Genomic DNA, 24,526 nt, shown 5'->3' with positions numbered 1-24,526 from the left:
CATTATGAAAGGATTCCCCTGAATTAGTTAATATATCTATTACCTCATATATTTACTATTTTTTATATCTGGTAAGAACATTTAAATTATAATCTTTTGGCAAACTTAAATTATACAGTACAGTATATCAACTATCATTATATTTTTGATCCTCAGATCCTATTCATCTTACAACTAGTTTGAACCCTTTTTACCAACATCTATTTCCCCAGACTCTGCAGTCACTTTTCTACTCTATTTCTATAAATCTAACATTTTTCTTAAAGATCCACATATAAGTGATACCCTGCATGACTTGTCTTTCTCACATGGCTTATTTCACGAAGCATAATGCCCTCCAGGTTCATTCATGTTGTTGCAAATGACAGGATTTACTTATTTTTAAAGGCTGAATGATATTCCACTGTGTGTGTGTATGTGTGTGTATACACATATGTACATACAGTTCACCCTTGAACAATATGACTTTGAACTGTGAAGCTCCACTTATACGTGGATTTTTTCCAACAAATACAGTACTTGTATTTTCACTTTACAAATCTTTGAAGTTTGTTTGATTAGAGATTACAGTATGTGGAACCAAAAGAATCAGGGTTTGAGTCCTGATTCTATGCAAACTGTTTCAGTTTCTGCCCTTGGGTGAATCATTGATCAATCCCTTCATTTTTGAGGCAGAGATACTAATAACTCAGATTTTTACCAGACTGGGGGCTTGGCACCTGTAATCCCCCACACTGTTCAAGGGTTAGCTGTGTGTATCTCACAATTTCTTTATCCATTCTTCTATCAATGGACACTTATTTCTGCACCTTGACTAGAATGAATAATGCTACTGTTAACATGGGAATACAGATATATTTTTAAGATAATGATTTCATTTCCTGGGATATATACTCAGTGGTGAGACTACTGGATCATTCAGTTCAGTTTAGTTCAGTCTCTCAGTCGTGTCCAGCTCTTTGTGACCCCATGGACTGCAGCACACCAGGCTTCCCTGTCTATCACCAACTCCCAGAGCCTACTCAAACTCATGTTCATCATGTCAGTGATGCCATACAACCATCTCATCCTCTGTCATCCCCTTCTCCTCCTGCCTTCAATCTTTCCCAGCAATAGGGTCATTTCCAATTAGTCAGTTCTTCACATCAGGTGACCAAAGTATTGGAGTTTCAGCTTCAGCATCAGTCCTTCCAATGAATATTCAGAACTGATTTCCTTTAGGATGGACTGGTTGGATTCCTTGTAGTCCAAGGGACTCAAGAATCTTCTCCAACACCACACTTCAAAAGCATCAATTTTTCAGCACTAAGCTTTCTTTATAGTCCAACTCTCATGTCCATACATGACTATTGGAAAAACCATAGCTTTGACTAGATGGACCTTTGTTGGCAAAGTAATGTTTCTGCTTTTTAATATGCTGTCTAGGTTGGTCAGAGTTTTTCTTTCAAGGAGCAAGCATCTTTTAATTGCATGGCTGCAGTCACTATCTGCAGTGATTTTGAAGTCCAAAAAAATAAATAAATAAAATCTCTCACTATTTCTATTGTTTCCCCATCTGTTTGCCATGAAGTGATGGGACTGGATGCCATCATCTTCATTTTTTGAATGTTGAGCTTTAAGCCAACTTTTTCACTCTCCTCTTTCACTTTCATCAAGAGGCTCTTTAGTACTTCTTTGCTTTCTACCATAAGGGTGGTATCATCTGTGTATATGAGGTTATTGATATTTCTCCCAACAATCTTGATTCCAGCTTGTGCCTCATCCAGCCCAGCATTTTGCATGATGTACTCTGTATATAAGTTAAATATGCAAGGTGACAATATACAGCCTTGACATACTCCTTTCCCAATTTGGAACCAGTCTGTTGTTCCATGTCCAGTTCTAACTGTTGCTTCTTGACCTGCATACAGATTTCTCAGGAGGCAGGTAAGGTGGTCTGGTATTCTCATCGCTTGAAGAATTTTCTACAGTTTGTTGTGATCTACAGAGTCAAAGGCTTTTGCATAATCAATAAAGCAGAAGTAGATGTTTTTCTGGAACTCTTTTGCTTTTTCAATGATCCAACGGATGTTGGCAATTTGATCTCTGGTTCCTCTGCCTTTTCTAAATCCAGCTTGAACATCTGGAAGTTCTCGGTTCATGTACTGTTGAAGCCTGGCACAGAAAATTTTGAGCATTACTTTGCTATCATGTGAGATGAGTGCAATTGTGTGGTAGTTTGAACATTCTTTGGCATTGCCTTTCTTTGGGATTAGAATGAAAACTCACCTTTTCCAGTCCTGTGGCCACTGCTGAGTCTTCCAAATTTGCTGGCATATTGAGTGCAGCACTTTAACACCATCATTTTTAGGATTTGAAAAAGCTCAACTGAAATTCTATCATCTCCACTAGTTTTGTTCGTAGCGATGCTTCCTAAGGCCCACTTCACTTCATATTCCAGAATGTCTGGCTCTAGGTGAGTGGTTATCTGAGTCATGAAGATCTTTTTTTTGTATATTTCTTCTGTGTATTCTTGCCACCTCTTCTTAATATCTTCTGCTTCTGTTAGGTCCGTACCATTTCTGTCCTTTACTGAGCCCATCTTTGCACAAAATGTTCCCTTGGTATCTCTGATTTTCTTGAAGAGATCTCTAGTCTTTTCCATCCTATTGTTTTCCTCTATTTCTTTGCACTGATCACTGAGGAAGGCTTTCTTATCTCTCTTTGCTATTCTTTGGAACTCTGCATTCAAATGGGTATATCTTTCCTTTTCTCCTTTGCCTTTTGCTTCTCTTCACAGCTATTGGTAAGGCCTCTTCAGACAACCATTTTGCCTTTTTGCACTTCTTTTTCTTGGGGATGGTCCTGATCACTGCCTCCTGTACAATGTCACGAACCTCTCTCCATAGTTCTCCAGGCACTCTGTCTATCAGATCTAATCCCTTGAATCTATTTCTCACTTCCATTGTATAATTGTAAGTGATTTATGTCAAACCTGAATGGTCTAGCAGTTTTCCCTACTTTCTTCAATTTAAGTCTGAATTTTGCAATAAGGAGTTCGTGATCTGAGCCACAGTCAGTTTCCATCTTGTTTTTGCTGACCATATGGAACTGCTCCATCTTTGGCTGCAAAGAATAGAATCAATCATATGGTACTTCCATTTTTCATTTCTTGAGGAACCTCCATACTGTTCTCCAGAGTGACTGTACCAGTTTGCATTCCCACCAGTAGTGCACAAGGATTCCCTTTACTCCATAGCCTCACCAGCTTTTGCTATCTCTTGTCTTTTAGATAATAGACATCCTAACAGGTGTGAGGTAACATCTCACTGGGGTTTTGATGTGCATTTCTCTGATGATTAGTGATGTCTTTAGCATTCTTTCATGTGCCTATTGGCTATTTGTATCTCTTCTTTTGAAATGGGTCTTTTCAGGTCCTTTGCACATTTTTCCCTTGGGTCATTGACTTTTTTGCTGTTGAGTTGTGTAAGTTTCTTATGTATTTTGGATATTAACCACTTATCAGATGTATGATTTGCATATATTTTCTTCCATTCCATAGGTTGCCTTTTCATTTGTTGATAGTTCCCTTGGCTGTACAGATTTTCAGTTTGATGTAGTCTCACTTGTTTATTTTTGCTTTTGTTGCTTTTGATTTTGGTGTCAGATCCAAAATTTATTACCAAGACTAATATAAAGGAGCTTGTTGTTGCTCTCAATCACCTTGTTGACTGTTTGCAACCCATGGACTGCAGAACTCCAGGCCTCCCTGTCCCTCACCATCTCCCAAAGTTTGCCCAAGTTCATGTTCATTGAATCGGTGATGCCATCCAGCCATCTCATCCTCTGATGCCCTCTTCTCCTTCTGCCTTCAATCTTTCCCAGCATCAGGGACTTTTCCAATGAGTCATGGGTACATATCAGATGACTAAAATACTAGAGCTTCAGCTTCAGCATCAGTCCTTCCAGTGAATATTCAGGATTGATCTCCCTTAAGATTGGCTGGTTTGATCTCCTTGATGTCCAAGGGTCTTTCAGGAGTCTTCTCCAGCACCACAGTTCGAATGCATCAATTCTTTGGTGTTCTGCCTTCATTATGGTCCAGCTCTCACAACTGTAAGTGACCACTGGAGAGACCATAGCCTTGACTATATGGACCTTTGTTGGCAGAGTAACGTCTCTGCTTTTCAACACTGTCTAGGTTTGTCCTCACTTTCCTGCCAAGAAGCAATTGTCTTCTGATTTCATGGCTGCAGTCACCATCTGCAGTGATTTTGGAGCCCAAGAAGAGGAAATCTGTCACTGCTTCCACCTTTTCCCCTTCTATTTGCCATGCAGTAATGGGGCCAGATGCCATGATCTTAGATTTTTAATATTTAGTCTTGAGTCAACTCTTTCACCCTTCTCCTTCATCCTCATTGAGGTGCTTTAGTTCTTCTTCACTTTCTGCCATTAGAATGGTATCAGCTGCATACTTGAGGTGGTTGTTTCTCCCGCCTATCTTGATTCCAACTTGTACAACTTGTAACTCATCCAGCCTGGCATTTCTCACAATGTGCTCGGCGTATAGGTTAAACAAAAAGGGTGACAGCAGACAGCCGTGTCATACTCCTTTGTTGATCTTGAACCAATCAGTTGTTCCATACAGGGTTCTAACTGTTGCTTCTTGACCTGCAAACAGGTTTCTCAGAAGAGAGGTAAGATGGTCTGGTGCTCCCATCTCGCTAAGAGCTTTCCACAGTTTGTCACGATCCACACGGTCAAAGCTTTAGCCTAGTTGAAGAAACAGAGATAGATGCTTTTTTCTGAAATGTCCTTGCCTTCTCTATAATCCAGCAAATGTTGGCAATTTGATCTCTAGTTCCTCTTCTTTTTCTATAACCAGCTTGGACATCTGGAAGTTTTTGGTTTGCATAATGCAGAAGCCTAGCATGCAAGATTTTAAGCATGGCCTTACCAGCATGGGAGATGAGTGCAACTGTCCGATGGTTAGCACATTCTTTGGTACTACCCTTCTTGGGAACTTTTCCAGTCCTGTGGCCACTGCTGGGTCTTCCAGATTCTCTTACGTAATGAATGCAAAACTTTGATGCCATCCTCCTTTAGGGGGTTGAATAGTTTTGAGGAGTTTTATGATTTCAGGTTTTGTGTTCAAGTCTTTAAACCATTTTGAGCTGACTTTTATGTATGATATAAAATAAGGGATTGTGGAATATCTTTCATTTTATTGGTATCTTCTTTGATATCTTTCATCAGTGTCTTTAAGTTTTCAGTGTACAGATCTTTTATCTCCTTAAATTATTCCTAAATATTTTATTATTTTTGAGGCTAAATTGTTTGTAAATTGTTTCCTTAATTTCTCTCTCTGATAAATTTTGGTATACAGACAATCCAACAGATTTCTATATATTAATACAGGATCCTACAACTTTACTAAATGTATTAGTTCTAGCAGCTTTTTGGTTGAGTGTTTAGGGTTTCCTACATATAATATCATGTCATCATCTGCAAATGGAAAAAAATTTACTTCTTCCTTTCCAGTTTGGGTGTTTTTTATTTCCTTCTCTTGACTGATTGCTCTAGCCAGGACTTCCAGTGCTATGTTGAATAAAAGTGGTGAGAATAGGGATTCTTGTCTTGTTTCTGAGAGAGGAAAAGCTTTCAGCATTTCATCATTAAGTATGATGTTAGCTGTGGGCTTATCATACAAGCCTTTATTATCTTGAGGTATGTTCCCTGTATACCAAGTTTGTTGAGAGTTTTTATCAAGAAAGAATGTTGAATTTTTTCAAATGCTTTTTCTGCATCTATTGAGGTCATATAAATCATATAGTTTTTTTATCCCTCTTTTTGTTAATATGGTATATCACATTGATTTGTGAATGTTGAACCATCTTTGCATTCTTGGAATGAATCCCACTAGATCATGTTTACGATCATTCTAATGTATTGATGAACTTGGGTTTGCTAATATTTTGTTGAGGATTTTTGCATCTATATTTCATCAAGAATATTGGATTATAATTTTCTTTTCTTGTAGTGTCCTTGTCTGGCAGGGTAATGCTGACCTCATAAAATGAATTTGGGAGTTTCCCTCTCCCCTTCAATTTATTGGAAAAGTTTGAGAAAGACTGGTGTTAATTATTGAATCCACCAGTAAAAACATCTGGTCCTGGGCTCTTGTTTCTTGGGAAGTTTTTGGTTACTGACTCAATCTCCTTCCTAGTAATTAGTCTACTCAAATGATCTGTTCTTTCATGCTTTAGTCTTGATAGGTTTTATGTTTCTAAGAATTTATATATTTCTTCTAGATTATTCAATTTGTTGGTGTATAATTGTTCATAATTGTTCATTGATCTGCTACAATCCCTTGTATTTCTGTAGCACCAGTTTTAATGTCCGGAGAAGGCAATGCCACCCCACTCCAGTACTCTTGCCTGGAGAATCCCATGGACAGAGGAGCCTGGTGGGCTGCCATCTATGGGGTCGCACAGAGTCAGACACGACTGAAGCGACTTAGCAGCAGCAGCTGCAGCAGCAGTTTTAATGTCTCCTCTTTTATTTCTGATTTCCTGACTTTACTTGAGCTCTCCCTTTTTTTCCGTTACTCTAGCTAAAGGTTTGTCAGTTCTGTGTATCTTTTTGAAAAGCCAGCTCTTAGTTTATTGATCTTTTGTATTGTTTTTCTGGTCCCTATTTCTTTTACTTCTGCTCTGCTCTTTGTTATCTCCTTCCTTCTACTAACTTTGGGCTTAGCTTGTTCTTTTTCTTGTTCCTTGAGATGTAAAGTTAGGTTGTTTATTTGATATCTTTTTTTTCTTAATATAGGTATGTGTTAAATTTATTTACTATAAATTTCTCTCATAGAATTGCTTTTGAGGTATTCCATAAATTTTGTTATGTTGTCTTTCCATTTTCCTTTGGCTCAAGATATATTTTGATTGCTCTCGATTTTTTTTTCTTTGACTCATTGGATTTTCATTCATATGTTTGTTATTTAATCTCCATATATCTGTGAATTCTCCAATTCCTTCTTTTAAATTGAATTCTATTTTCTTACCATTCTGGTTAGAAAATATACTGTATATGATACTAATTTTCTTAAATTTATTAATACTTGTCTTGCATCCTAACATTTGACCTATCTTGAAGTATTAAAGAGTTTGGTCCATTTACATTTACAGTAATTATTGTTAGATATGGACATACAATTGCTATTTTGTTTTGTAATTCTTTTTTTCCTTTCTTCATCTCTCCTTCTCTTCCTTTGTGATCTGATGACTTTCTATAGTGATATGCTGTGATTCTGTTCTTTTTGTGTGTATATCTATTACTGGTTATTTGTAGTTACCATTACTTATTACTTATGTAGTTGCCAGATTTACAAACAATACCATAAGTCTATTTTACATAAAATCTGTTTAAGTTAATGACAACTTCAAACACACACCAGCTCTATTTTTTATACTCTTCCCTCCACATTTTGTTTTTATGTCATAATTTACATTTTTACACTGTATATCCATTAATTAATTATTGCAATTGTAGTTGTTGTAGTATTTTTGTTTGTTTTTTAACTCTCACATTAGAGTTATAAGTGATTTACTCTCCACAGTTTTAACATTAGAGTACTCTAAATGTAACTGCATATTTACTTTTACCATTGAGTTTTCTACTTTTATGTTTCCCTGTTACTAATTAGCATCCTTCCATTTCTATTTGAAGAACTCTCTTTAACATTCTTGTAAGGCTGATGTAGTGGTGATGAACTGTTTTGGCCTTTGTTTGTCTCAGAAACTATTTTCTCTTTAATTCTGAAGACCAACTTCGCTGGGTTTTGTTTTTTTTTAATTCAGCACTTTTGACTGTATCATGCTGCTCCCTTCTGGCCTGAAAGTTTTTGCTGAAAAATCTGCTGATATTGTTATGGGAACTCCATTGTACATAACAAGTTGCTTTTCCCCTGCTGCTGTTAAGATTCTTTCCTTATTTTTAACTTTTGAAAATTTAATCATCATTAATTCAGGTCTATTAAAGTTAATGTTGATATGGAGCTCTTTGGATTCCACTGGAACTCTCTAGCTTTCCTGGGTCTGAATGTTTCTTTACCCTGGTTAGGAAAGTTTTCCTCTATTTCTTTGCATTGACTGCTGAAGAAGGTTTTCTTATCTCTTCTTGCTATTCTTTGGAACTCTGCATTCAGATGCTTATATCTTTCCTTTTCTCCTTTGCTTTTTGCTTCTCTTCTTTTCACAGCTATTTGTAAGGCCTCCCAGACAGCCATTTTGCTTTTTTAAATTTCTTTTCCATGGGGATGGTCTTGATCCCTGTCTCCTGTACAATGTCACGAACCTCAGTCCATAGTTCATCAGGCACTCTATCTATCAGATCTAGGCCCTTAAATCTATTTCTCACTTCCACTGTATAATCATAAAGGATTAGATTTAGGTCATACCTGAATGGTCTAGTGGTTTTCCCTACTTTCTTCAATTTAAGTCTGAATTTGGCAATAAGGAGTTCATGATCTGAGCCAGTCAGCTACCGGTCTTGTTTTTGCTGACTGTATAGAGCTTCTCCATCTTTGGCTGCAATGAATATAATCAATCTGATTTTGGTGTTGACCATCTGGTGATGTCCATGTATAGAGTCTTATAGAGTCTTCTCTTGTGTTGTTGGAAGGGGGTGTTTGTTATGACCAGTGCATTTTCTTGGCAAAACTCTATTAGTCTTTGCCTTGCTTCATTCCATATTCCAAGACCAAATTTGCCTGTTACTCCAGGTGTTTCTTGACTTCCTACTTTTGCATTCCAGTCCCCTATAATGAAAAGGACATCTTTTTTGGGTGTTAGTTCTAAAAGGTCTTGTAGGTCTTCATAGAACCGTTCAACTTGAGCTTCTTTAGCATTACTGGTTGGGGCATAGACTTAGATTACTGTGGTATTGAATGGTTTGCCTTGGAAACAAACAGAGATCATTCTGTCATTTTTGAGATTGCATCCAAGTACTGCATTTCGGACTCTTTTGTTGATCATGATGGCTACTCCATTTCTTCCGAGGGATTCCTGCCCGCAGTAGTAGATATAATGGTCATCTGAGTTAAATTTACCCATTCCAGTCCATTTGAGTTTGCTGATTCCTAGAATGTCGACATTCACTCTTGCCATCTCTTGTTTGACCACTTCCAGTTTGCCTTGATTCATGGACCTGACATTCCAGGTTCCTATGCAATATTGCTCTTTACAGCATCGGACCTTGCTTCTATCACCAGTCACATCCACAGCTGGGTATTCTTTTTGCTTTGACTCCATCCCTTAATTCTTTCTGGAGTTATTTCTCCACTGATCTCCAGTAGCATATTGGGCACCTACTGACCTGGGGAGTTCCTCTTTCAGTACCCTATCATTTTGCCTTTTCATACTGTTCATGGGGTTCTCAAGGCAAGAATACTGAAGTGGTTTGCCATTCCCTTCTCCAGTGGACCACATTCTGTCAGATCTCTCCACCATGATCCGCCCGTCTTGGGTTGCCCCACGGGCATGGCATAGTTTCATTGAGTTAGACAAGGCTGTGGTCCTAGTGTGATTAGATTGACTAGTTTTCTGTGAGTATGGTGTCAGTGTGTCTGCCCTCTGATGCCCTCTTGCAACACCAACCGTCTTACTTGGGTTTCTCTTACCTTGGGCATGGGGTATCTCTTCACAGCTGCTCCAGCAAAGCCCAGCCATAAATGGGAGAGACTAGAGATCTCTTCAAGAAAATTAGAGATATCAAGGGAATATTTCATGCAAAGATGGGCTCAATAAAGGACAGAAATGGTATGGACCTAACAGAAGCAGAAGATATCAAGAGGTGGCAAGAATACACAGAAGAACTGTACAAAAAAGATCTTCATGACCCAGATAATCATGATGGTGTGATCACTGACCTAGAGGCAGACATCCTGGAATGTGAAGTCAAGTGGGCCTTAGAAAGCATCACTACGAACAAAGCTAGTGGAGGTGATGGAATTCCAGTTGAGCTCTTTCAAATCCTAAAAGAGGATGCTGTGAAAGTGCTGCACTCAATACACCAGCAAATTTGGAAAACTCAGCAGTGGCCACAGGACTGGAAAAGGTCAGTTTTCATTCCAATCCCAAAGAAAGGCAATGCCAAAGAATACTCAAACTACTGCACAATTGCACTCGTCTCACACGCTAGTAAAGTAATGCTCAAAATTCTCCAAGCCAGGCTTCAGCAATATGTGAACCGTGAACTTCCTGATGTTCAAGCTGGTTTTAGAAAAGGCAGAGGAACCAGAGATCAAATTGCCAACATCTGCTGGATCATGGAAAAAGCAAGAGAGTTCCAGAAAAACATCTATTTCTGCTTTATTGACTATGCCAAAGCCTTTGACTGTGTGGATCACAATAAACTGTGGAAAATTCTGAAAGAGATGGGAATACCAGACCACCTGACCTGCCTCTTGAGAAATTTGTATGCAGGTCAGGAAGCAACAGTTAGAACTGGACATGGAACAACAGACTGGTTCCAAATAGAAAAGGAGTACGTCAAGGCTGTATACTGTCACCCTGCTTATTTAACTTCTATGCAGACTACATCATGAGAAACACTGGGCTGGAAGAAGCACAAGCTGGAACCAAGATTGCCGGGAGAAATATCAATAACCTCAGATATGCAGATGACACCACCCTTATGGCAGAAAGTGAAGAGGAACTAAAGAGCTTCTTGATGAAAGTGAAAGTGGAAAGTGAAAAAGTTGGCTTAAAGCTCAACATTCAGAAAACGAAGATCATGGTATCCGGTCCCATCACTTCATGGGAAATGGATGGGGAAACAGTGGAAACAGTGTCAGACTTTATTTTTTGGGGCTCCAAAATCACTGCAGATGGTGACTGCAGCCATGAAATTAAAAGACTCTTACTCCTTGGAAGGAAAGTTATGACCAACATAGACAGCATATTCAAAAGCAGAGACATTACTTTGCCAACAAAGGTTCGTCTAGTCAAGGCTATGGTTTTTCCTGTGGTCATGTATGGATGTGAGAGTTGGACTGTGAAGAAGGCTGAGTGCCGAAGAATTGATGCTTTTGAACTGTGGTGTTGGAGAAGATTCTTGAGAGTTCCTTGGACTGCAAGGAGATCCAACCAGTTCATTCTGAAGGAGATCAGCCCTGGGATTTCTTTGGAAGGAATGATGCTAAAGCTGAAACTCCAGTATTTTGGCTACCTCATGCGAAGAGTTGACTCATTGGAAAAGACTCTGATGCTGGGAGGGATTGGGGGCAGGAGGAGAAGGGGATGACAGAGGATGAGATGGCTGGATGGCATCACTGACACGATGGACGTGAGTCTGGGTGAACTCCTGGAGTTGCTGATGGACAGGGAGGCATGGCGTGCTGCGATTCATGGGGTCGCAAAGAGTCGGAGACAACTGAGCGACTGAACTGGACTGAGGAGTTTTCAGCTGTTATTTCTTTCAATAAGCTTTCTGCCCCCTTTCTTTCCCTCTCCCCACTCCCCTCTGGGACTCAAATACTGCATATACTGGTCCATTTGGTGATGTCCCATACATCCCTTAAGCTGTCTTTTTGGTCTCCTCTGATTGAATTTTACAGCCCCATCTTCACATCCACTTGCCCTTTCTTCTCCTCGATCCACTCTGCTATTGAACTCCTCTGATGACGTTTTCAGGTCAAGTGTTATACTCTTTTAACTTTGTGTTTTCCAGTTTGGCACTTTTAAATATTTTCTGTTACTTTGTTCTCCTGACCTTGGTAGGCATATTAATGACTATTACTTTGAATTCTTTATGAGGTGTTTGCTTTCTAGACATTAGATAAAACAGCCACCTCTCCCAGTCATGATGGAATGGTCTCAGGTAGGAAATAAACCTTTTGAATCAGCCCAACCTCAGCTCAAATAGGAAAAAGAGTACGTCAAGGCTGTATATTGTCACCCTGCTTATTTAACTTATATGCAGAGTACATCATGAGAAACACTGGGCTGGAGGAAGCACAAGCTGGAATCAAGATTGCCAGGAGAAATCTCAATAACCTCAGATATGCAGATGACACCACCCTTATGGCAGAAAGCAAAGAACTAAAGAGCCTCTTGATGAAAGTGAAAGTGGAGAGTGAAAAAGTTGGCTTAAAGCTCAACATTCAGAAAACGAAGATCATGGTATCTGGTCCCATCACTGCATGGCAGGTAGATGGGGAAACAGTGGAAACAGTGGCTGACCTTATTTTTCTGGGCTCCAAAATCACTGCAGATGGTGATTGCAGCCATGAAATTAAAAGACGCTTGCTCCTTGGAAGGAAAGTTATGACCAATCTAGACAGCATATTAAAAAGCAGAGACATTACTTTGCCAACAAATGTCCATCTAGTCAAGGCTATGGTTCTTCCAGTGGTCATGTATAGATGTGAGAGTTGGACTATAAAGAAAGCTGAGTGCTGAAGAATTGATGCTTTTGAACTGTGGTGTTGGAGAAGACTCTTGAGAGTCCCTTGGACTGCAAGGAGATCCAACCAGTCCATCCTAAAGGAGATCAGTCCTGGGTGTTCATTGGAGGGACTGATGTTGAAGCTGAAACTCCAATACTTTGGCCACCTGATGCCAAGAGCTGACTCACTGGAAAAGACCCTGATGCTGGGCAAGATTGAGGGCAGGAAGAGAAGGGGACGACAGACGATGAGATGGTTGGATAGCATCACTGACTCGATGGACATGGGTTTGGGTGGACTCCGGCAGTTGGTGATGGAGAGGGAGGCCTGGCGTGCTGTAATTCATGGGGTCGCTGATGGTTAACTAAGCCAATTATTTTACTTGAGGTATAATATGCCTTTTATTTTTTCAATATTTCATATAACGTTGAAAAGTGAAAGTGTTAGGTGCTCAGTCATGTCCGACTCTTTGCAACCCCATGGACTGTAGCCTGCCAGGCTCCTCTGTTTATGGAATTCTCCAGTTAAGAATACTGGAATGGATAGTTATGCCCGCCTTCGGGGGATCTTCCTGACCCAGGGATCAAACTCACATCTCTTGTGTCTCCTGCATTGGCAGGCAGATTCTTTACCAGCTGAGTCACAGGGGAAGCCCCTTCATCTAATGTTACCCAAAACTAATTTCTGAGGGTCATCCTTGTTAAGGAACAAAAAAGGAGAGAGTTTTCTTCTTATTCTCTTCCCTAGTGATGGACTCCGGGAATTAGTGATAGACAGGGAGGCCTGGTGTGCTGCGGTTCATGGGATTGCAAAGAGTCGGACGTGAGTGACTGAACTGAACTGAACTGAACCTGCGCTCCTACTTGTTTCTCAAACGTCTGAGATTGTCCAAGCAACTTTCTTTAGCTTTAGTGACTCATAGTATTTGGGGGTGTGCTAAAACTCATTAGTGTCCCAAAGGGGAGAATCACAGTCACCATCTAGATGCAGGCTGATTACAAGCTGAACACTAGGTAGCAGTTGGGAGATTAAGTAGTTAAGCCCCTTCTAGGGAAACACTAGGAGATGGCCGCTTTTTGCCTGCTGAACCCAGGATATAGTTGGGGTGGGGAGTGGGGTGAGGTATGTAAGTGTGCTCTGTGTGCATTAAAAACTGGTTCTTTGTTTGCTGCTGCTAAGTCGCGTCAGTCGTGTCTGACTCTGTGCGACCCCATAGACAGCAGCCCACCAGGCTCCCCCATCCCTGGGATTCTTCAGGCAAGAACACGGAGTGGGTTGCCATTTCCTTCTCCAATGCATGAAAGTGAAAAGTGAAAGTGAAGTCGCTCAGTTGTATCCGACTCCTAGTGACCCCATGGACTGCAGCCCACCAGGCCCCTCCGTCCATGGGATTTTCCAGGCAAGAGTACTGGAGTGGGTTGCCATTGCCTTCTCCGCTAGCCCTGTGTATTTGTGAACAAAAATTGCCTCTCAGAGCAGGCAATATGGAGACCTATCCCTTGGGCAGGAGTTGTGAAAGCTGAGACTCAGCCATTTGTACGAGTCCCTTCCAGGGACATATTAGTGATTTATTTTTATTGTTGGAGCAGGCTGGAGGGAGAAGGCAGGGAAGGTGTCTGCCAACTTCCCTGTCTCTGGAGAAGATCACAGCTAGTCTCTAAATATGTGCTAAAACTAGAAGCCTCACCCTCAGGTGTCAGCTTTTAAACTATGCAGTTAAACCCCTTTCAGGGAAAAATAGGAAGATGGGCATTTTTGCCTGCTCCCTCTGTGCCGAGCCCTAGGGGACTAGCTAGTTAAAAATTGCTTCTCTGCCACAGTCCTGTGGGACTCATGAATGCAAGGCCCCATTGGCTATCAGTCAGGTGATCCAAGGATTTATCCCTTTGGATGGAAGCTATAAACTTAGGGCACAAACATGTTACAACCTCCTTCCAGGGCGAGACCAGCAACTTTCCAATGGCTTCCCTGGTCTCCAGGGAGGATCACAGGCCCCAGATACTTGCTAAATTAAAATCCTGGCCCTGAAAAAAAAAATCCTGGCCCTCAGGCATTGTAACACTGGCAGAAAAAATAGGTGATTTTGCCCTTTTGCTATCCAGTAAGGGCATAGCCATCGTGACTGCTCATGCACTTGTAAGAACAGCTTATTTGCTATATCCTTATGGTTTTCATAAACACAAGCCCTGCTGGCTTTCAGAGCCAGGTACTTAGGGGACCCATCCCTCAGGTAAGCGTCTTAAAAGTTGGGATGTTAGATGTGGGCTATAAACCCTTTGCTCCTCAGGAAGAAGTTGGGAGTTCCCTCTTGATTATATGGTGCTGTGTCAGGGGTGCTTTATGGCAAGTGTGTCCCAGCCCTTGCTGCCCATCTTGATATGGGTATTCTCTCATTTCCCCAATGTAGAGGAGTTGCTCAGCTACTTTCTGGATCTCTTTCAGAGGGAACTGCTCTATGTGCAGATGTACATTCAATGTGTCTGTGGGAGGAGGAGGGCTCGGGGCCTCCTATTACATCTTAGTACACCCTCTCTCATTTTCAATTATTTTAGGTGTTTCTTCTGTTAATTAAATCCGTATGTCTAGAATATTTCTCCAAATGGCCAAACATTTGAGTCACCTATTTGTTACAGGTGTTTGTTCATGGCAACATCTCCTGGGACCCCTCACCATCATCTTTAGTCTCTCTCCTACACTGAGGATAATTCCTATATCCATGTCTTCCTTGTTTACTCCCTTGCTTTCTGGCATTTCTTGAGAAACACACCTTCAAGAGAGGTTATAGAAGATATTTTTGGGTCCTTATGTGCCTGAAAATATCCGTGCTTTACTCTGATACTGTCTAACTAGACATAGATTGTAGGATAACATGAACCCTTGAAAGTATTGTTCCATTGTTTTCTAACTTCTGGAGTTGCTGTCACACGTCATTCTGATTCTGGATTCTTTGAATGTGACCAGTTTTCTTTTCAGAAACATTTAAGATCTACTCTTTATCCTAGTACTCTAAGATTTTGCAATTTCTATGCATTAGTCTTTTTTTTCTTATTGCTTGGCAAGTATTAGGCCTTTTAAACCTAGAAACCCATGTCTTTCAGTAATGGGAAATTACTTAAAAACTTCTAGGGTAATTTCCTACCTTCCTTTTCCCCTCCTCTCTCTTCTAGAATCTACTAGTTTTGTATTCCCTGAAATAATCTGCTCGTTCCCATATTTTCTCACATTTTTCATCTTTTTTCCCCTAATATTTGTGTTTCTTATTTTCCAAATATTCTATTTGAAATTTTATTCTGTACTTTTTATTTCAAATAATTTTCTTCTGCAAGCATTTTTGCATAGCTAAAATGCTATGCTTATTTCCTATGTGCAATCAATATTTTCCCTAAGACATTACTTAAAAAAAATTTTTTTATTGAAGGATAATTGCTTTACAGAATTTTGTTTTCTGTCAAACCTCAAAATGAATCAGCCATAAGTATACATATACCCTCTCCCTTTTGAACCTCCCTCCCATCTCCAGCCCCATTCCACCCCTCTAGATTGATACACAGCCCATTTTGAGTTTCCTGAGCCATACAGCGAATTCCCCTTGGCTATCTATTTTACATATTGTAAGTTTCCACGTTACTCTTTCCATACATTTCACCATCTCCCCATGTCCATAAGTCTATTCTCTATGTAAGACATTACTCTTATACCTACAGTGTCATAAATCTCATGACAAAATGTGCTTCTTGGGAAAAATTTTGCCTTTTAAAATATACCATTTTTATATTTTGTTTAATATAAAGGCAGCCAAAAATATCTGCCTTTTAGTTCCCATGCTATTAATTAAACTTAGTTTAAAATGATTTCTTCAAAACTTGTCAAGTATCATAAAATGGTGGCCAAAAAAACCTCAAAAGTAGCTTATCAGTATTTGTGGCCATACTACAAATATAGCTGAAGTGTAAATAACTGTGAAATAAAAAAGACACGGAAATAATTTCATCAGACTTGGCCAAAGCAGAGATTTTTGGCAATGGCCTAGAATGTGGAATGCATTGCCCACTTGAATCAAAGTTTAGATGCCTGTGATTTCTTTTTTCCATTTTCAGTTCACCATAGTGGGATGATTTTTTCTTTCTTTTTTATAAGTTCATGAGGCCTCTGAGCTAGAATTTAATCTGTGGAAATATTCTATGCCAAAGCACCTGATGTATGTGCAATTTATTTAAATGAGATGGGTGGCAGTCTCTTATGCTAAGGATAACGACACTTTCTACCAGCTGATTAGTTTACAAAAATTCTTTCATGTGCAGTCTCTCACTATAAAAACTCTGCATATTTTAATCCCTATATCACAAAGTTTGGAAGTTTAGAAAAGCAAAGGCAATAAGAGTACAATAGTTAAGAGCCTGATTGTTCTCAACTGATAAATAGGATTAATACTTATTTCTTGGGGTTTGTGTGTATTGTATTACTTTTTATGTGTAGTGTACTTTTTGAGTACATAGGAAGCACTCAAAAAGTGGTTGACATTGTAATACTAGAATCTGTCTTCCTTATAGATTGCAGCAGTGTTTTAATGCAATGCCTCAGTAGCCAAAAATCTTTTGAGCCCCATAAAGTTTTCCTGTTATTGCTCACTTGGTTATCCTCTGTACCAAACTGAGAGCTGTCATCCTTCTGTTTTTCACTTTTTTAATAAATTTGTGTGTGTGTTCTGCACTTAGTCAATTATAAACTGTTCAAAAAGGGGAATTATCTCCCAAAGTCTTTCAAAATTTTGAAACTCATAATTCTCAGCTGACTCAAGCTGGTTTTACATTTGAAACTACTTTCCTACCAAGTCTGCAACTAAAAGGAACTCTTAGTTTCAGGCAAACAGCAAATAGCTTTACTGTTTGAATTTAAAAGGATTTGCTCTGCTTGAGTATTCTATGGGTGAAATTTGTCAAATATTGCCTAGCAATTTAGTGAATAATTCTTAAGGACAGAAATCAAACAAACTATTAGGGATATGAGCTTATTTTGTCCTTTGTTTTTTTAACATAAAAGGTTAAGGACCTGGTCCATATGAATCTGGTTTATAGAGGGAGAGGGGGGTGTCTTTATGCCCATGTTTATCCTGAGGTGACATTACCATGCCATTACTCAGGATATATCGTGACTTCGTATGATCCACATAAGATGCGAGTTCCAGGTGATATAATCAGCAACTTCCTGCAACATAGTATTTTCATATGCATCTGTTCCCATAGTTTATCTAGTTCTCATGTGTCAGTTGCCACAGGATTCACCTCAGAAACTTACTATAAATACCTTTCTGGAAGCTCTCAAAAATGGATTCAGTAGCTACCATGGAGCAAAAAAATCTGCATTTTAAATAAACTTTCTCCACTACAACTCTATCATGTGATTCTCACATACATAGTTCAAACCCCACAGTAAGGAACACTAAGTCTAAGGCAACAACCCAAGTTGGGAGTTTTGCAATTCTTTGCTCCCAGGAAGTAGCTAATCGTTTGAAGAAAACTGAGACTCCTAATTACTGGAATTAGCCTGGGTCCACCGAATATTGCTTTCCTGCATGTCTATTAACAACCTGCTCAGCTATTTTTATTCTGTTAATTTGGAGATTTTAAAAGAGAAGTCTTTTTTTTTTTTTTTTTAACCCCTTTCTTTTAGAACAGACAAGCTGTTTGAACAGTAAAGAAATTTTTCTTTTCCTGAAGCTGCTTCTAGAACACAAGTCCATTCAACATCATGATGATTTCAAAACAGAATTGGGAGGAACATTAAGTATGACCAGATGTTTCCTACTTCTGAAGAATGTTGTTCTCTTTTTCTCCCTCTTCAGCTATGAATTCCAGGTGAAACCCAAAAACCCACTTGGTGAAGGGCCACCCAGCAACACAGTGGCATTCAGTACTGAATCAGGTAATTGCATCAGCTGGAATTCCCAACAAGGATATAAAGGTCAGTGTTTGCATAGCTTGTCTGAAACCAGCTAAACGAGGTAAAGCACTTGATTTCAAAAACCCATCTATTTGAAAAACCAATGAAGGTACCTTTTAAAGAAGCAACACCTGGGTTTTTCCTCATTTATTTTCATGTCAGAAAAATGCTAGGCTTATCAGTGTAAAAGAGAGGAAGTATGAGGTCACTCTATACTCAATAGTGAATGAATGCTCCTCTCTATGCCTAGAATCAGAATGTCAGACTTAGTGAGCCAGTTGTGTCCAGAAAGGGAATTCATGTGATAGCTTTTTATGATGAACAGCTGTGAAATATTCTGATCTGGCCTAAGTTCCAGTTCCTTAAGATATATCTGCACAACTGCAGTTCATGGCATCCTGGTGATTTTGTCAATAGATTTTTTATGAAGCTAAAAAGAGGAAGATTTGAAAGTGGAAGTAAAATCTAGTACAGCAAAAAAGACTCCTAACTACTTAAACCACATATAAAAGACATAGCTGAGCTTCTCCAACACAGAACCATCCCCAAAACAAAACTCTCAGTTTTCAAGTTTGGACTTTAGTAGGAGTGTATGTTGTCCAAGACTCCATAACTAATCTGTTAAGCACCCATCTTCTTTGCCACATCACTGGAATACTGGGACTTACCTAATAAACTCTGACTGTTTGCTATTTCTCCTCAGCTGACCCAAGAGTGAGTGAGCCAGTTTCTGGTAAGTACCTACCTCAATGAGAACACAACTGCATGCTTTTCTACAGTGATTCAGCTAAATGGGCATGGTAGAATTTTAGTCATGATTTCACTTTAGTCCATTTAGTCTTCTTCAATTACCTGTGAATGCTTACCTAAAATGTTCAGTAATACTGACAGCCTATGATGTTTCGGGAACAAGTTGAGTATTCTGAAACCTGCTTTTCATTCATATAACAGACTGGCTCAAATCTTGTTTAAGATATAGCACCCTCACTTCCACTTTTGTTTGTGACTTTATTTATTTTCACTGCTGTGTTATATTCCACTGTGTAGGGTTAGGGTTATCCATTCTTTTATTTTTTTATTGAAGGATAATTGCTTTACAGAATTTGTTTTCTGTCAAACTCATCTCCACTTTTAATAACAAGTCACATTAAAGCAACTGTTCACACTCAGTTTATCTCAGAAAAAGAAACCTAATTTTGTTCCTAACGTGATGCTATGTTGAGCACTGCAGAAACTAATCAACTTTGACACATACCGCTCCAAGATTCACCTCACTATTGACAGAAAATTAATGGGGGGCTTACGTGTTTAAACACCTGTATTTTTTCACTCCAATATTTAGCACTGGAGAAAACCACGTATCAGCAGGTTGACAATGAACTTTGCAAACTGCTTTTTTTAAAAAGCTTTTAAGATAGCTCTTCAGGACCCAAAGTTAGATACTAAACTCAAACCATGTGCTTTCTTTATGCAGCGGGAAGAGATGCCATATGGACCGAAAGACCCTTTAACTCAGACTCTTATTCAGAATGTAAGGGCAAACAGTATGTCAAAAGGACATGGTATAAGAAGTTTGTAGGGGTGCAGCTGTGCAACTCTCTCAGATACAAGATTTACCTGAGTGACTCCCTCACAGGTAAGAACAGGAAATGCTCTGTAGCATTCTGTGACTTAGACTTTTCTATGGATTCTGCCAGACACGACAGAAATACGGGTTTTCTTTTTGAGCAAGGTGTTATTGGAATCTTAGGATCTGAGAAATGCTGTAAGAAGGTAAATAATGAAAATGCAATTCGAAACAGTGCCATCATGGCAAAGTTGAATGTACACAAACTAGTCATATCCAAGCTCAATTATGTTATAGCCAATCCAGAATGAAAAGCTTACTGGTAGTAAAATGAGTGTATCTAACAATAATTATGGAAGGAGTATGACCTGTTTAAGATTTTAAGTCTGTCAGAAACAAGAGCAAGGTTAAGACAATCAGCCAGAAGGGCTATAACCCCTTGCTCCAGACTCAGTGGGTTCTTTTCTCTTCTGTATTCATACAGTAATAATTTTAAACCCCAACATAGAAAGGTAGACATTTGTTCCATCATTTAACAAATAATATATGTTTTGTTTTGATGTTGCTGGGGACAAAGCAGGACTGTTCCTGCCCCTTTTATAAGTCTGTGAATCCCTTGGCTACATATTAACACATGACTTTTACAAAGTCATTTTCTTGGCATTCCCAACCATTTCTAGTGGGGAGAGACAGAAAACAAATATGTAAATAAGAATTTCATATAGTACTTTGAAGGAAAAAAGGGATGAAAGAAAATGGTGGAATGGAATGAAAGCTCCTTCAGTTAAAATGTTTAGGAAAAGCTTTCCTCAAAAGGTAACACTTACCTTTTGAGAAGAAAAGGTAAGCTGAGAAGAAAACTGGGAAGGAACCAAGAAAGACCAAGGGATAAAGCAGCAGAGGTAGAGGGAAGGTAACATGAAGACCTGTAGCAGAAACCCCTCTCCAGTTTACCAGCATGGCTGAGGCTTAGTACAGGAAGATCAGGCAGGCGTGCGTAATCACGTGGAGCTTGGAAACTGGGTAAGGACTGGGTTTTATTCTGAGTGTTAACAGAAGACTGCTGGAGAGATTGATGGAGGCAAGTAACATTATCTGAGTTGCATGTTTAAAAGATGACTAATCTGTGAGAGGAGGAGGAGAGGAAGAATAGGGAAAGCCAAGAGTAAAAGCAAGGATGCAGCTGGGAGATTCTATCACTGTGACTTGAACTAGAATGAACAGGTGGGGAAGTACAAGAACATGGAAGACGGATTATTTGAAACAATTTATTTCAGAGTTGTCCCAAATCAAAGAACTACCTCATGATCCTTTTAATTTCCAGGAAAATTTTATAACATAGGCGATCAGAGAGGCCACGGGGAAGATCACTGCCAGTTTGTGGACTCATTTTTAGATGGACGCACAGGACAGCAACTCTCTTCTGACCAGTTACCCACCAAAGAAGGTAGGTTTTCTGAGCTTGCTCAAAAGCAGGAGGCTTTTACAAATGAACCCAAAAACCATTCAGTCTGAGCAAAAAGTTAAAGTGTCAGCTGCTCAGTCATGTCTGACCTTTGCGACCCCATGGTCCACCAAGCTCCTCTGTCCATGGGATTCTCCAGGCAAGAATACTAGAGTGGGTTGTCATTTCCTCCTTCAGGGGATCATCCGGACCCAGGGATCAAACCCAGGTCTCCTGCATTGGCGGGTGAATTCTTTCCTGTCCGAGCCACCAGGGAAGCCCTCAGGCTGAACAAAGCAATCACTTTAAAAATCATTCTGTAGTCTTCCTACTCTACCTGCCAAAGAAAAGAAGACTGTCTACATAAGACCTTAACATGAAGACTTTAATAGAAGTTTCTCAACTTTCATCCCATTCCTCAAGACTCTATTGCTTACACATACATTCTACTTTAAGAAAACCTGAATCTGCAAAAGCAGCTATTGAAAGAAACTTTTCCCAAACTTCATGTACTACCTTTATAATTTGTCATACTCAGCACACAGGCAGGTTTTAATTCCTTCCTAAAAAAAATTAAAGCTTTACTACTATCATGGAGAAGGACATGGCAACACACTCCAGTATTCTTGCCTGGAGAATCCCACGGACAGAGCAATCTGGAGGGCTACAGTCCATGGGGTTGCGAAGAGTCAGACACAACAGAGCAACTCACACTTTCACTTTCCTACTATCATAAAAGGAAAAATATTTTTTGCCTTATAAATAATTATATAACTACACAATTAAAATAGAAGAATTCTGCTAAGAAGTGACTAACCACTGCAACTTTCTAAAGACACTTTAGCACCAAGCTGTGTCATGAGAACTGAAAAGACTGAAAATCAATCCCTGTCCAGGTAGGGTAGGAGAGGGTAAATTATATATCCATTATTACTCAGGAGCTACCAAGAGAGACTTGTTAAATACTTAAAATCATTTGGTCTTTTTAGCTACATATTTTGGTCACTGGCATTAAAAATAGCAACCATAGTAAAAGATGACTGAATAAGATCTGTGAACTTATTAACAGAAAATTGAAACTATAACCGCACAGGAACTAGATAGAAAAGATAAGTTCTGTCTATTTCCATAACATTTTATATTCTCAGCAAAATTTTAAATCATTTAGTGTAGGGTCCTTGAAGGATATTTTCACCGAATTTTAATTCTAGACATTTAGCAATCTTAGAACTACCCTTTTGTTTCCTAACATTTTAGCACAACACACCTCTCTACCCAGATCACTTCTTCAGACTACTCTAGGCTATAATGTGCAGAAAGTACACTTTCACGTAGAACAGTGTATACTGAACTTGGTCAATGACACTCAAACATAAAACCCTTCCAACTCCTGTCCCTTTTCATTTCAGCTTTCTCTCAAGTATCAATAGTACCAACCCATCCTAGGTGTCCATATGTTTAGCCCACCATTACCACCTCAGGAAAGACACTGGGGCCTCTGTTGCTATCCACTGTCTAAAACACTCTGCTTCACCTAGACTAACCTTCAAGCATTCAAAGGCACCCTTCAATCTATGAGGACAAAAAATATAACACAGCAGCTATTAATTTTAATTATTTCCCTCTTAGGCTATTTCAGAGCAGTTCGTCAGGAACCAGTCCAATTTGGAGAAATCGGTGGTCACACTCAAATCAATTATGTCCAGTGGTATGAATGTGGGACCACAATTCCTGGAAAATGGTAGATGCTGCAGTCACATTCAAAAGTGCCTTCTGTTTCATCGTTTCAAAAAATAATTGGAAACAGTATGGTATTTGCCACATGCATTTAAAGCTCTTTTGTTTACTATGTATAAAATTTTAAAATCTAATAGCAATATTAGATGTTTATTAGAAAGATTGCTAAGAATATTTATCAGGTTTTACAAAGTCATTTTAAGAAAGCAAAATATTGATATTAACAGAATAACATTTTTGGGGAAGCTGGCTCCCTATTCATGGTATTTTAAGAGATCATTTGTATATTATTTATCACACTGTTGTAATGATGTTCTGAGATACTTTTATAACAAAATTAACATCAAAAAACTAATATACTTTAAAAAAATATTTACATTTATTGTGTACTCTTCCTACTGTTAATTCCATAAATCTCTACTTGGCTTAACTTATTAGATCAAATTATCATCAACATATTATATCTGGGGAGAAAAGGTCCTAATATTCATGTTTATTTAAACTTCAACTTTTTAGTAACAGTTGAGTAACTTTTGAAGCATTTAAATAGCCATTCATGCAAATATACATTTCATTAATTATCTACAAATTGTTGCAAAGGTTGTTTCAATCAGTAAATTTCAGTTGAAAATGGAATTGAGAATTTGATATATCATTTCAAAAATACATATTTTGTGCTTTCTCTACCCGTAAGTATGCTACAATGTCTGAATGTTCTCTGTCAAACTATCCCTTTAAACAGTTGTGTTCATACTGTTTTTAATTCTAATCAAGCTGTATCCAAAGACTGTAGCAAAGTCTAAGCATAAAAGGATAATCCATGATGAGAAGCCTACCATTTTATGATATTTACTCTATTTTTACACAGAAGATCTCTAGGGAATGAATGTATCAGGGGCTGTTTTCTTAATTCTAACAACCTGTAATGAAAATCTGACTTATTTTTATTTAAAACGGTATTATTCTCCTTCACTGGGGAGGAAGACAGGAATGCTGCATTGGTGCCCTCATTCTTAAAGGACCTTTCTGTGCTTACCTTTCAACATACTTCAGTGTTATCAATACTTCATTTTATATTTTTCAAACAGTATAAACTCGCAATAAAGAGATGTAGTTTTTTTTAAGACTGAGTTCTTCATTTCTAAATGGTTGATTTCTATAAGGAAACACACAGGTTGTTTAGAATCTACCAAGCTCCCTTTCATCTTTTAATATTGTATCTACTGTGTTTATATATAATGCTAATCTTGATCTATTTTAAAGTTTTGTCATTTAAAACCAAAACCAGGACAGAAGACAACAGCACTGTGCTTCTCTGAATAGAAAGGCCTAAGATAAAATGTATTTCAAGACCAAAAACATCATTAAGGATTTTTCTCATATATACGCATATATAGAATACCAAAGACTAAAT

The 24,526-nt window shown here is 38.8% G+C and overlaps 1 protein-coding gene across 19 annotated transcripts in view; it reads left to right on the top strand.

Annotated features, from left to right (window-relative positions):
• ABI3BP (ABI family member 3 binding protein) overlaps positions 1–24,236 on the top strand; it is a 298,503-nt gene extending 274,267 nt beyond the window's left edge. For all 19 annotated transcript variants that reach the window (XM_055567939.1, XM_055567955.1, XM_055567954.1 and 16 more), the window contains 5 exons: positions 18,267–18,346; positions 19,068–19,097; positions 19,839–20,000; positions 21,256–21,378; positions 23,005–24,236. In XM_055567939.1, the coding sequence (XP_055423914.1) occupies positions 18,267–18,346; positions 19,068–19,097; positions 19,839–20,000; positions 21,256–21,378; positions 23,005–23,120 (511 nt within the window). In that variant the 3' untranslated portion in view covers positions 23,121–24,236. The remainder of the gene's footprint in view (positions 1–18,266; positions 18,347–19,067; positions 19,098–19,838; positions 20,001–21,255; positions 21,379–23,004) is intronic.
• Positions 24,237–24,526: the final 290 nt, after the last annotated feature.

Source organism: Bubalus kerabau, chromosome 2 (assembly GCF_029407905.1).
Source record: "Bubalus kerabau isolate K-KA32 ecotype Philippines breed swamp buffalo chromosome 2, PCC_UOA_SB_1v2, whole genome shotgun sequence".
NCBI classification, from domain to species: domain Eukaryota; kingdom Metazoa; phylum Chordata; class Mammalia; order Artiodactyla; family Bovidae; genus Bubalus; species Bubalus kerabau.
The sequence above is the reverse complement of the archived record's forward strand: the minus strand, read 5'-3'. Positions and strand labels throughout refer to the sequence as shown.